Source organism: Leptosomus discolor, chromosome 4 (genome assembly GCF_034619465.1).
Source record: "Leptosomus discolor isolate bLepDis1 chromosome 4, bLepDis1.hap2, whole genome shotgun sequence".
NCBI classification, from domain to species: Eukaryota; Metazoa; Chordata; class Aves; order Leptosomiformes; family Leptosomidae; genus Leptosomus; species Leptosomus discolor.
The window spans coordinates 14,582,038-14,594,042 of NC_141394.1; the positions used below are offsets into that span (position 1 = coordinate 14,582,038).

At 53.2% G+C, this 12,005-nt stretch overlaps 2 protein-coding genes across 3 annotated transcripts; both read right to left on the reverse strand.

Annotated features, from left to right (window-relative positions):
* Nucleotides 1-2,654: 2,654 nt before the first annotated feature.
* LOC104353423 (placenta-specific gene 8 protein) lies at nucleotides 2,655-3,580 on the reverse strand. The gene is made up of 3 exons (XM_009959994.2): nucleotides 3,463-3,580; nucleotides 3,102-3,226; nucleotides 2,655-2,762 (listed from the first exon to the last, which is right to left on the reverse strand). The coding sequence occupies exons 1-3, from the start codon at nucleotides 3,566-3,568 to the stop codon at nucleotides 2,655-2,657; spliced, it is 339 nt and encodes a 112-aa protein (XP_009958296.1). The 5' UTR covers nucleotides 3,569-3,580.
* A 4,933-nt stretch (nucleotides 3,581-8,513) lies between these two features.
* On the reverse strand, nucleotides 8,514-11,679 carry LOC104353422 (placenta-specific gene 8 protein). Of its 2 annotated transcripts, XM_086464292.1 has the most exons (5): nucleotides 11,592-11,679; nucleotides 10,746-10,880; nucleotides 9,824-9,952; nucleotides 9,481-9,605; nucleotides 8,514-8,696 (listed from the first exon to the last, which is right to left on the reverse strand). In XM_086464292.1, the coding sequence occupies exons 3-5, from the start codon at nucleotides 9,936-9,938 to the stop codon at nucleotides 8,589-8,591; spliced, it is 348 nt and encodes a 115-aa protein (XP_086320418.1). In that variant the 5' UTR covers nucleotides 9,939-9,952; nucleotides 10,746-10,880; nucleotides 11,592-11,679; the 3' UTR covers nucleotides 8,514-8,588. The 2 variants fall into 2 exon arrangements, with proteins under 2 accessions (XP_086320418.1, XP_009958295.1); XM_009959993.2 differs by lacking the exon at nucleotides 10,746-10,880.
* Between the last annotated feature and the right edge of the window lie 326 nt (nucleotides 11,680-12,005).

The following is a 12,005-nucleotide window of genomic DNA, read 5'->3' on the forward strand; positions in this document are numbered from 1 at the left end:
TGCAGCCAAATCAGCTTGGCCTGGGGCTCCCACGGGGACAGGGACACAGGCCCCGAACTGGCATCACCCAGCTCAGCCTGGTGCAGCCATGCACACCCCACAGCCCCTGCACAGAGGAGGGGATCCCCAGCAGGGCCAGCTCTGCGCACAGAAACCACCCTCAGAGAAGGGAGAAACCTGCCCATGGCAGCTCCCTGTGGTGCTCAGCACCAGCCAGCCCAGGGGAAGGCACACCGGAACGCCCACAGCAACGCGCCATGTGGTGCCGCAGACCTCCCACCACCCCACACAGCCCCCAGCCCAGCCCAGGGATGGGCACCACAGCCCCCAGCAACAGTCAGACCGCTCCGCGTCTGGGTGAGATGCAACAACCGACACCACCGCCCACAGCAGGGTTTTCTTGAGCAACAGCTGGACACAGCCTCAGCACACGGGGCTCTGCTGTGGGCGCAGCGCTGCCCGCCTCCCACCCCTATGGCACAGCACCTCTCCTGGTACGTGACCCCAGGACCCCTGTGCCGCAGCCAGCAGCACGAGTCCCTCCAGCTCAGCCTTGATGGTGCAGTCAGGTGCAGGGCTGTCCGGTCACCACTTCAGGCACTCACCAGGCATCGCCTGCAGCTCCTGCGTCCCTCTACGCTCCTCAGGTGAGGTGGGCACTGGTGCCCCTCCCCCAAGCTCTGGGTCCCAATGGCCCAAATCCAGCGTGTGTTGGGGTAGAAACACCCCTGGAAAGGAGACCCCATGATCTGGGATGGGCAAAGCCATGGGGTCCTGGCAGCCCCTGCCAGGATGGGCCAAGGGGTAGAAGCGCCCCCAATGACTAAGGGATCCCATAACAACCATCATAGTGGGAGGGGAGATGTGGGCAGGGGAGTCTGCAGGAGCCTCATGCTGGGGACACAGGGCTCACCTGTCACTGGAAAGGGGGGACCCTAGCACTCATGGTTTGGCGGCCTTGAAGACCTTGACCTCAGGTGCTCTCAGTTCATCCATGAGCTCCTGGAGCAGCAGGGCTGTTGCTCAGCTGGCCACCCCAAATCACACAGCTGCCTGTGCCACGAGGGGAGGCTCAGACCCATCCCCCTGCTCCATGCCTGGTGGGCTGCAGGTGATGGGGATTTGGGACCAGCAGCCCGGAGTGAGCAGAGGTGACCCAGCATGCCTGTGGGGCATGCATAGACCAGCACAGTGACATCTGTCCCCACAGCAGACACACACACTTGTCAACTCCCAGCTCAAGCTGTCACCATGCCACAACCACCTTCTCCTGCTTCTCTATGCACGTGTTCCATGTGTGCAAACACACACGTATGTGCTGTCAGCAGGGGCGCAGCCTCACCCCTTCATGCCAGGGATGCGGTAGTGCTGAGGCCACTGAGGAAAATGCAATGGGCATTGCAGTGGGGAAACTGTGAGGGTGGGAAAAGTATTTTTGAATAAAACCCACTACTGTTCTGAAGGTGCCAGGGCAGAAGCACAGGTGTGCCAGAGCCCGAGGGCCCCATGCAGTCCCAGCCCACTTCCTGCTCTGGGCAAAAAGCACCATTTTCTGTTAAAAGCAACGAAGCTTAAACCAACCTGAGCCAGTGCCTGGTGGCTGGCTGCAGAGCAACCCCAGGCCCAGGGTTACCTCTTCCCTGTTCTTTGCCATGGCAGGTAATGGATAAACGCCTGCACCCCCAAGCCCCAGCGAGGTGCAGATTGACCCAGCTCTTCCACCGCAGCACATGACACCCAACACCCACAGCTGCAGGGGTCTTACCCCACAGAGAAACAGCTCCCATGCAACAGGCTCCTAACAAGGTTTGTGCAGAGGAAGCTGAGCGAGTCTGCAATCCCCACATCATCACTATCACTCTCCCAGTGCTGCTTTCTGTGTCTCGGTGCTGGGGTCGGTCCAGGCAGAAACAGGGATGCGTTCAGTGCCCTCGAACCTCTCCGAGCGCAGGGTGATGCTGTCACCAGCTCTGCGCGCTGCCAGTGTCAACAGAGAAGCTGAGCTGTCCACAGCAGGCTTGGACAGCTTTTATCTTCCCACTGAACTTCATGGTCTGGCCTCATCCCAGTGTGGGTCTGCATGAGAAAGTCTCCTTTATCTGAAAACCTCAGCATTGCTCTGACAACACAGCATACAAAAGTACAAAGCTGTCCTCTGGTGCTGCAGGAGGGCACAGAGAAATAAATAACAACACGCAGGCAGGAAGACAAACTCTCTTTATTGCTGGTGTTACCCAGGGAAGGGGGAATCAACCACAATCGAGGCAAACCCCCCACGGTATGTTTCCTGAAGACCAGGGCTGTGGTGACTCCTGCCCACAGCGGCTCCGCAGAGCACAGTGAGGATGGTGGCATCTGCAACAGAACAGGAGAGGAGGGTCAGGGAGCGGGGCCGTGCCTCGCCACACTATTTGTGTGTGGGTGGTGGGTGGGTGTTGCCGGACCCAGGTGATGGGCCCTGAGGAGATCCCCCATCCTGCAAGTTCCCAGCAACATTTTGCTGCAGGACAGATAACCCTTTCACCTGGCCATTGCTGTTTGGGCACCGCAGCAACACCCTGTCTTAAGTCAGGCATCAGTGGAAAGGGAGACTCTGAGAACCTGCTCGGTTCTGTGCAGCAGTGACTTTATAAACCAGTGCCAGCACGCCCAGCTTACCAGAATATGCCCAGCTCCTTCCTTCGGTTGATGTCTCTCTTCAGCTGGCAGAGCCCACACATAGGGAGGCACATCATGGTGGCCCAGTCTTGCAGAATGGAGCCCTGTGGAGCAAGGGACATTGTATGATTGAATTCCACATCAGCTTTTAAGTTTTCCTATTTTTCATTGTCAACACCCCCGGGCAGCTCACCCTTGCACTGCAGCACACTGTCGCTTATGCCCAGAGAGGACTGGGATGAGGTGGTGTGCAATGGGATTACCTCCGGCTCACAGCAGGGATGCAGGTGTGTCCCTGTCTCCCTGCCTGCAGGGCTGCCCATGCAACTCCCCACCGCTGCTCTTCCCCTCCGGCACCCCCTTCTCCTTCCCTGAGCCCCACCCCAGCACCCAGTGAGTGGCTGTCACTGCCAGCAGGGCAGGCCCCGCAGCTGGTCACTGACCGGGATGTTGTATCTGGTGCGGTAGAGTGTCCTCATGGCCACGCTGGGGCCACACAGGCAGCACTCGTCCATGTCCCTGGCCACTTGGCACCCCAGGCAGCCGAGGCAGAAGGTTCCGCAAATACCTGTGGGACGAGACACAGGCTTGGCTGAGCTGTGCAAAGAAAGAGGAAAGGGGGAAAAGCTGGACAGGGATGCGGCTGTGAGAGCCATGACTCCTGACCTCAGACAAGAGCTGGCCCACCACTGGTACCCACAAAAGTGGGGTTTGCAGCAGGGGCATTGCTGCAGAAGGAGCAGGGAAAATACCAGAAGCACCTTGTGAGCCAACACCAGGAATGAGGGGTATATGTGTACTCACACACGCTGAAGTCCGAGCAGCAGTCCAGAAGCCCCGACTGCCACTTGCCTGTCTGCGAGACAGCCGAAAATTGGGGTTGGACTGTGACTAAATGGTGAGAGGCCATTGACGATGTGGGATCGGGTCCCTCCAGGCAGTTCGTGATCTGGAAGAAAAAGCCATCAGAGAAAAATGCTGCAGGTGTTTCTGAAGTGGGTGTCTTGCTCAGGCTGCTGCATTCAAAGACAGAGAGGGCAGCCCAGGTACTTGAGGGTCCCCGCTGCCAGGGCACTGCCACCCCCACCTCAAAGTGGAGGGCACAGCTCTTCCAAGAGCTGCCACTGTCCTTTGCAGCAAAGCTCTGCCCAAAACCAGGCCCCACCAAAAGCAGCAGCATCTCGCCCTCCTGCCCATGCAAATAAAGTAAAATATGTAAATATTTTTATGTAAATTAAATAATGTAAAAACAGAGGTCCTTCTCCTTCAGAGCCTCAGTGCTTCAACACTTCAATCCTGTCTTCTCATCCCCAGTTCATCTTTCATCATTATCTGCTTAAAATGTTGGGGGTGTTTTATGTTCCCAGTGTCCCAAAGCTACTACAGCTCAGTCCTAGCTTTCTCAAGCTCTCAGTTGTCACCTTAATCTTTCCTTTGTTCCCTGATCCTGTTCACCTCCCCCCTCCCTTCCTTCCTCACCTGCTTGCCTTAGCAGGCTTCCAGGCACTGGGTTTTCCTTGTCCCTTTCCATCACCCCAAGCCCAGCCACCAGTTCCCATCTCTTCTCCACTTGCCTGTCTGTGCCAGTGCCTCATCCTCTTCTTCCTCAGTTTCCTGGGGCCACCAAGGCCCCTGGAGCCCTGCTCCTGCCCATCCTTCCCCAGCAAGAGGCTGCAGCCTTTGAGAGCAGCAGAGCTCCTGCTCCACAGCACTATCCCCAAACCCACCTGACCCATGTAACAATTCCATTTTTCTCCATCTCCATCCCCATCCCCACCTCCATCTCCACCTGTGGTCCCTTCCCTTCCCCGCCAACCCCTGCAAAGCATGGCACCACCCTCTGCCATTCTCACTTCAGCTTTGGAGCTTTAATTAAAAATAAAAAAAAATAGAGGATGCTCCTGTAGAAAGTCCCATGCAGACACACTCCCTGACCTGTGCCCAAGCTCAGCACTGCTCTGTTAAGCAGCACAGGGATGAGATGCAAAGGCTCTAGTGCTCTTACAGCTCTTACAAGGGCTCTTGCCCACTCCCAGCGCACAGCCACACATCCTCAGCAAAGAAATAGTAGCGGGAAAGCAGCCTGAGCTCTGGACCTCATAACCGTGGGCTGCTGCTCCTTTGCTTGGGAAGGGTCCCAAGGCAGGTCCTGGGGAGATCCTCTCCAGCCGCCACATCCTCACACAGCCCATGGCCGTTTCTGCAATGGGTGTTACGGGTGTTTAACAGAGCACCTTCAGTTTGTGTCCTGCCTGTCCCTGCCCAGCTTTGACATGTTTGTCCTGCCTGCGCAGGCAGCACCACTGCATGTCTGGGTGATGGCCAGGGGGGTGCCCCCTAAGCAGCCAATGACCCCCCGCCCTTGTGTGACAAGGGACTGCCTATGTTTTGAGACACTGGGAAGAGCAAAAAGAAAAACAGGGGAAGCATTTATGTTTTGAAGCAAGGGATGATGGCATTAATCCCCGTAAATTCTGTTTAAACACCATAAAGGGAATGGGATTGTTTTCATGTCAGAATTACACATTTACACAGAAATTAAGTATTAAACATAAGGAATATGCTGGAATAAATATATGCACTCAGATGATGCCACCAAGTGCATTACCCATGTCTGACACTAGAGAGATACAAGCTGTGGCACTGCATTTGTATTGACTGATGTCAACAGGCAGCAAAGGGGTCAGTGGCTCTGCTGGCAGCTCCTATGGCTCCCCATCACTTATGGGCTGGCCCGAACACTTCTCTGCTGTCAGGCACAGCCTGTTGCCTTATGGCCGACCCTTGTACCCTGCTAGTACCTGGAGACAAAAACGGATGTTGCATTACGCAGTAAGAGGGAAGAAAGCTTGTAAAAAGTCTCCACGTGATTTGCTCATGACTTTTTGCAGCTTTCTGCAGGCAACAGAAGCGTGACTGACCCTATCTGAGGCACTGATATCTGCTCCCATTAGGTGATGAGTGGCCTTGAAGGGCGAACCGCTAGCCTGCGAGATTGCCTTTGTCACCAGCCCCTGTCGGGGGTTAATACACAAGGGTGCTTTCCTGCTGCTACTGAACGGGGCTGCTGAGCAGTAAATATCCTGCTGTGCCCTCTCTGGAGCAAGTCACCTGGCTGTTGGCAGGGACTTTAAGAGCAAGCACAGGCAAACCCCATCACCCATGGGTGCAGCGGGGCCACGGCACCCATCATCCCTCGCTGGACATCTCCTGCCACTGCCCCAGCCAGCTGTCCTTGCTTGAACGAGGTCCCGGGAAATTCCCACCACCTCTGCAGCTGATGGAACACCCCACAGCACGCCAAAACAGCAGGGAGCTGTTTTTTTCTCCCTTTCACAGGGAGCCTGGGCGAGGGATGATTTAAGAAGCAAGAACCACGGAGGAGGAACAAGGGAGGGGGCAGACCACAGACAGCCGTGTGGAGGGGATACCAAGCAGAGACAGCACAGGGGTCCTACGCAGGGACAGGGATGCCCAGCAGCAGGCAGCATGGCAGGGACCACGGGGAGAAGTGTGCATGGGAGGAGCAGCAGAAGGTTTAGGGGCAGGACCCCGCCAGGCTCACCCACCTGCCAGATAACGAGATTAATAGCAGCGTGTGGTGAAAATGCAGCCGAGCAGTGCTGACCGCCACACACACACTGTGCCCTTTGCAGGCAGGGATGATCACAGACTTTGCCTTCCTCTCCTTAAGTACAAACACACCACATCTCTGCTCAGACAGAGACTGCGGTGTGGAGAAGCCTCCGCTGCACGCTCATCTTCTGAGAGGTGGTCCGTGCCCCGAACACCCAGCATATCATCACGGGTGCCCCCAAATCTACAGCTCTGTGGCACCACCAGAGGTGTTGGAACAGCCGATAGGAAAGGGATCTTGAGGTGCGTGCAGCCACATTTCACCAATAACCAAGCAGCATTTTGTTATGTATAGGCACATGTATATGTGCACAAATGAACAATAGAGTGCAAAAGCTTCCATCCTTTACCTCTGCTGCCCACTTCTGTCAAGATGCCCATCAGCAGCACCCAGCACTCTCTGGTTTAGCTCTAAAGTAGTTTTCCAGGCAGAAAACTTCACATCTGCTTCCACTCCTTCCCCTGCAACACCACTTCAGCCATGAGCAGTTTCTGGTATGAAAATAAAGCCAAGCTGTACATACCTGTTGAGACGCCCTTGTCCTGGGAGATATGTGTCCTTTTCCTGGTTCTCGTCCTTTATATATTCTGTGTGCTCCCTGGCAAACGACCTCTGCTCCCTCTGACTGACAGACTAGACGCAAGCTTAGGTGTTGGTTTGCGCAATTACAGCTTCCCTGCCGAAGGCAACTGGCTGCCAGCTTGCTGCCGCCTCTACCGGTCTCCTGCTGCCCCACTCCTCGTCTTCCCCCACCCCAGCATCCTGCAGGCCCAGAGCCCCGATGGGACATGTCGCTTTTAGTAGATGTTTTCAGAGGACAGTTTGCATTCAGGCTCCTGTGCTGCCTTTAGCCATCTGCTGCTGGAGGTGCAGTGCCTTCCCTTCATTAAGCCTGACCATCAGCAAGAACGAACTGTAACTCCACTGGGTGACACAGATGTTGCCTCGAGGTACAGCTACAAAATCATACCACGCTGTGCTGGGATGAGATGGCAGCATGGTATTTCTTCTCTCCCCCTCTCCACATTCCTGGCTTTTGCCTCTCTTAGGCTAAAAATGCAGTTTTCTGTATTTCCAGGGATCATCCACTGGACTGCCTGGGCCATCTGGGGTTTAGGCAGGTGGGAATCCTGCTGCACAGACCCACCCCACAGCACTGACAAAGCCTCTACCTGCCCTTCACAATGTTTGTGCTGAAGGTGAAGGCAGAGGTGAAAAAAAAATATCCTGTTTTCCTTAGAGTGAAGCTGGGGGAGATTTGTAGGGATCAAAAATCCTTTAGCATCTCTCCGAGAGTGATGGAGAGAGGATGGATGTAACCTCCACCTTTTGGAAGAAGAGCATATCACGAACAGCCCAGCGCAGGCAGGGTTTGCCCATGGAGATGACTTGGCCAACACATGACCCAACCAGGTTTTTAATCGCAGACAGATGGGAATTCATGCTGAGGGTCCGTAGGGGAGTATGTCTGTGCAATGCAGGAGGTGGGCTGGTGCCAGGCAACCAAAAATCCCCACAGCTTTATGTTCAGAAAGGTGGGACTGGCCAGCAGCCCTGGACGGCCACCTGGGCCACCACAGCAGGGGCAACTCAGCACTCAGTGGCCTGCAGCCATCACCTGCCTGTGGGAAGCCCCAGCTCTGCCCTGGAGCAGAAGTCACTTTTCCAAATTTTACAACTTGGATGAGCAACAACAACTCCTCCTATGTATTAAACACTAAAAGCTGAGCAAATAACAAAATAATAGTGAAAATCTTTCTCTGCAGTAGGCGCAGGGAAATCTCAGCGGCACCAGGGGCAGCTGAGATGGATGGAGCTGGAAAAGGACAGGGGCTCTCAGGCCATGCAAGAGGGGCACACACAGAGGCAGGAAGGAGAACTCTGCTGTTTATTCATACTACTCAGGGAAGGGGGGATCAACTGTAATCAAGGCAAATCCTCTGTGGTGCGTTTCCCAAGGGCCAGGGCAGCGACGACTCCTGCCCACAACATCTCTGCAGGTCACAACAAGGATGGCAACATCTGCAATGGAACAGGAGAGGAGGGTCAGGGAGCAGGGCTGTGCCTCACCACACCAGGTATGGTGTCCCCCCATTCCTTCGCCCTCTGTCCTGCACGAGGTTGCCAGCAACATTTTGCTGCAGGACAGGTTGCTCTTGTCACCTGTCCATGGCCATTTCCCCACTGCAGCAATCCTGTGTCTTACATCAGGTGTCGGCAGAAGGAGAGACCCCAGGAAGCCGCTTGGCTGCATGCAGTGGCAGCTTCATAAACCAGAGCCAGCACACCCAGCTTACCAGAATATGCCCAGCTCCTTCCTCCGGTTGATGTCTCTCTTAATTTGGCAAACAGAACACACAAGGCACCAAGTGGTAATACAGGAGTCAGAGCAAATCGACCCCTGTTAGGAAGAAATAGGTTAGGGATGTAGGCTTCCCAAAAGCCATGTTTTGGCCAAGAAAAGGTTAATCACATTCCACATTGTGTTCCCTTTGTCTCCTAGCTGGCTGCAGCAGAGTACCAGACACCCCAACACCATGGAAAGGAAGGAGGGAGCCCTTTCTGCAGGCTGCAGATGGCTACTTATCTTTTGGCTTCCAAGGTTAAGACTTGAGGGAAAGATGACTTGAGGGAAAGACATACACAGAAAGACACAATTTGGGCAAACGGGACTTGGGTCACCATGGTTTGCACTGGGGACAGAACTAACCTCCGGTGGGAAGAAACCATTTCACATATGTACTGTGTCCGAACGTCCACCGTTCTCCTGCATCTGATTACAGATCTTTATCTGTGCAATTGACAACCTATTCTTTAAGTCTGCCCACAATTATCTCAAATCTTTCCCATCTTTCAAAGACTGGGGATGGCATAGGGAAGCAGCAGCTGAGGCTCTGTGAGCTGCTGTGGTCGGCAGCAGCTGAAGGCAGGACATGTAAGGGTGGTGGGAAGGAGCTGAGTCCAATTAATATGCGTTGTTGGACACCAGCCCAGGGAACAGCAGGGCTGAGAGCATCCCAACCCCTGTCCTCTCCTCCTGGCATCATGCAGGATAGGAAAGTGAAAAAAGGTGAGTAGAAAGTGCTGCTGTCCCATGCTTGTCCCTGATGTGTGAAGAGAGGGGCCTTGGGGGCACCTCATCTTTCAGCCTCCCAGCACGGTGAGCAGGCGGGTTAACCACTGACCGGGATGTTGTATCTGGTGCGGTAAAGGGTCCTCATGGCAACACTTGTCCCACACAGGCAGCACTCATTCATGTCCCCGGCCACTTGGCAGGCGAGGCAGGGAAAGCAGAACAACCCGCAGCAGCCTGGCAGGGGAAGAAACGCAGCAGTGGGTGAGGCTCTGCCTGCCCGCCCAGCATCGCTGGCATCAGGGGAGGAACTGAGAGGACCTGACTACGTGGCTGTAGCTACCGCACCACCGACCCAAGTGGCAGGGGTGAGAAAAGTGTCCCGAGAGGGCGTGGGACCGACCACAGCATGTCACTGCTGACGGCTGAGAGACAGGACCCCCTGAGGCACTCACAGACGCTGCAGTCGGCGCAACAGTCCATCAGCCCTGTCTGCCACACGTTCCTTGAGACAGTGGGCACGACGATGCCATACTGCGGCTGGATTGTCACGACGGACTGGGCAGCCATTTCTAGTTGCTATTCTGAAAGAGACAGGAGGGGAACAGGACAGTTAGTGAAAAAACTGCGGTCATTCCGATCCCCCAACCAAGCCACTTGACATCGCTCTTCAGCCGGTGGACTTCCGCCCAGCTCCCTTGCTGTTGCTGGATGTGATGAAGCATAACCGTATCTTACCTGTATTTGTGTCTTTTCAAGGTTTTTGTGTTTTCTGCCATTTTATCCAGCCTTCAAAATAGCATCAGGGAACCATTGACGTTCCCCATTCCACCCCAGAAAGTCTTCGCTAGTGCTTAGACACAGTTCACCGATTTCCCTTGTGCCAAGCAGGGCTGGGCAGTGAACCTAGGCTAAAGCCAGTGACTCAGGCATTTTGGTTGTTGAACTTGGCATATTTTATAGAAGATCGCTTTGGCATGGGTACAAAGCATGCGGGAAGTAGCCGTCGTCCCGCACTGCCTTGTAGGGAAGGTGCACTCCACGCAGGAAAGATACTAGAAAACAGGTATCTCTGGTTTCTTGTCATAGAGAGCCAGAAAGGCAGAAACTCAATGCTATGTCCCAAGTCTGAACCCCAGTCCTTGCCTTCCTGTGATTAAGGAAGCAAGGAAACCTTGAAAACCAGTAAGCCTCCAGTCTAAAAAAAAAACCCACAAAAATCTCTGAGTTTCTATTTTTCCAGACAAGTAAAAGACAGCACAAAACATTCTCAGACAACAATCAAAAGAAAGTTTTGCCCTGAGGCCAAGTTCTTCTAGTTATGCACAAATAGAAGAAAGGGGAAAGAAAAAAAACTAAGATAAACTGCCTGCTCACATTTGTTGAGACTTTTTGCTCCAAATTGATGTTGCAGGGTGTTTTGTGGTTTGGTTTTTTTTTCTTCTTAGAAATAGCATTGTGGCAAACGTAGAACCATGCTCCTGGGTGGTTAGGCTCCTCCCTGCACAGCTCCTGAGCTCAGAAGCCAGAACAGAAACTGAAATTAAGTGGGCAATGCGGGTGGGGGGCACCCTCTGCTGACCCACAGCAATACTACCGACCCATGGTAAATTTCTGTACTTTCTAGACTTTTACAAATGCACAGTATTCTGTATATGAGTAATATTCACATACTTTCTTCTCTCTTAGCTGCAAACAGTTATGCAGAGATTGCTACATTAAGATGTTCTCGCCACCAATAGCACACGCCATTGAAAAGGACAGCAAATACCGAGGGAGACCAGGCAGCAACATATAAAAGTGACTGACATCCAAGCTTCTGGCAGGACAGCAGCTACATCCAGCACATCCTCAGAGCCTACCAGAAAAGACATAGAGCTAAGCAGCCTTGCTAAGAGGAATTTGTTCTTGAGCATACATACAGACAAGAGAGAGCCCAATTTAAACAGAAAGCAAAGTACCAGCCAGATTCCTTTAATGCAATTATATAACTGCATTTATAAAGCAGGAGAAAGCAGCAAAGAAGTAACCTTTCCATAGTCCAGTTTTTGTGCATAGCTTTTTAAAAGCCTCCCCCCTTCCCCAAGTAGGATTTGCCATATAGTTTGCTTTAAATTACATGCTGAGCAGGAAGAAAAGAAATAAAAATCTACTTTTGCACTATTATCCCACTCTTCCCAGGCTAATGAGTTTTTACTGTTTCCATACTTTAAGAGAACCAACCTGCTGATGAGCAGCCTCTGTCAGCGCAAGCTTCCTTGCTGACTGGGACCCTGCACAGAGAGGCTCTGGGGAAGGCGAAACTGAACTTTCTCACTCTTGGAGATTCTTATTGGCAGACAGCAGTGAGCAAGTATAATGGTGGGAGGTAACAGTAACTGGAGGGGGAGGTCAGGAGCTGTGCCCTGTCGGCATGACTACAGGCTTAACACATGTGCAGAGCAGAACATTTTTTTTTTTTTCCTTTTCCCAGAATTAAATCGTAGACTGCTATTCATCTTTTAAAAAAATGGTTGCATGTATACTGTCTTATTCCCTTAACTCCATGCACATGTGGTTGCTTTTTGGGGGAGAACAGCTCTGAATGATGTGCATTCATTGGGATAGACATTTTTCCAACATTCTTCCCCAAAGAAA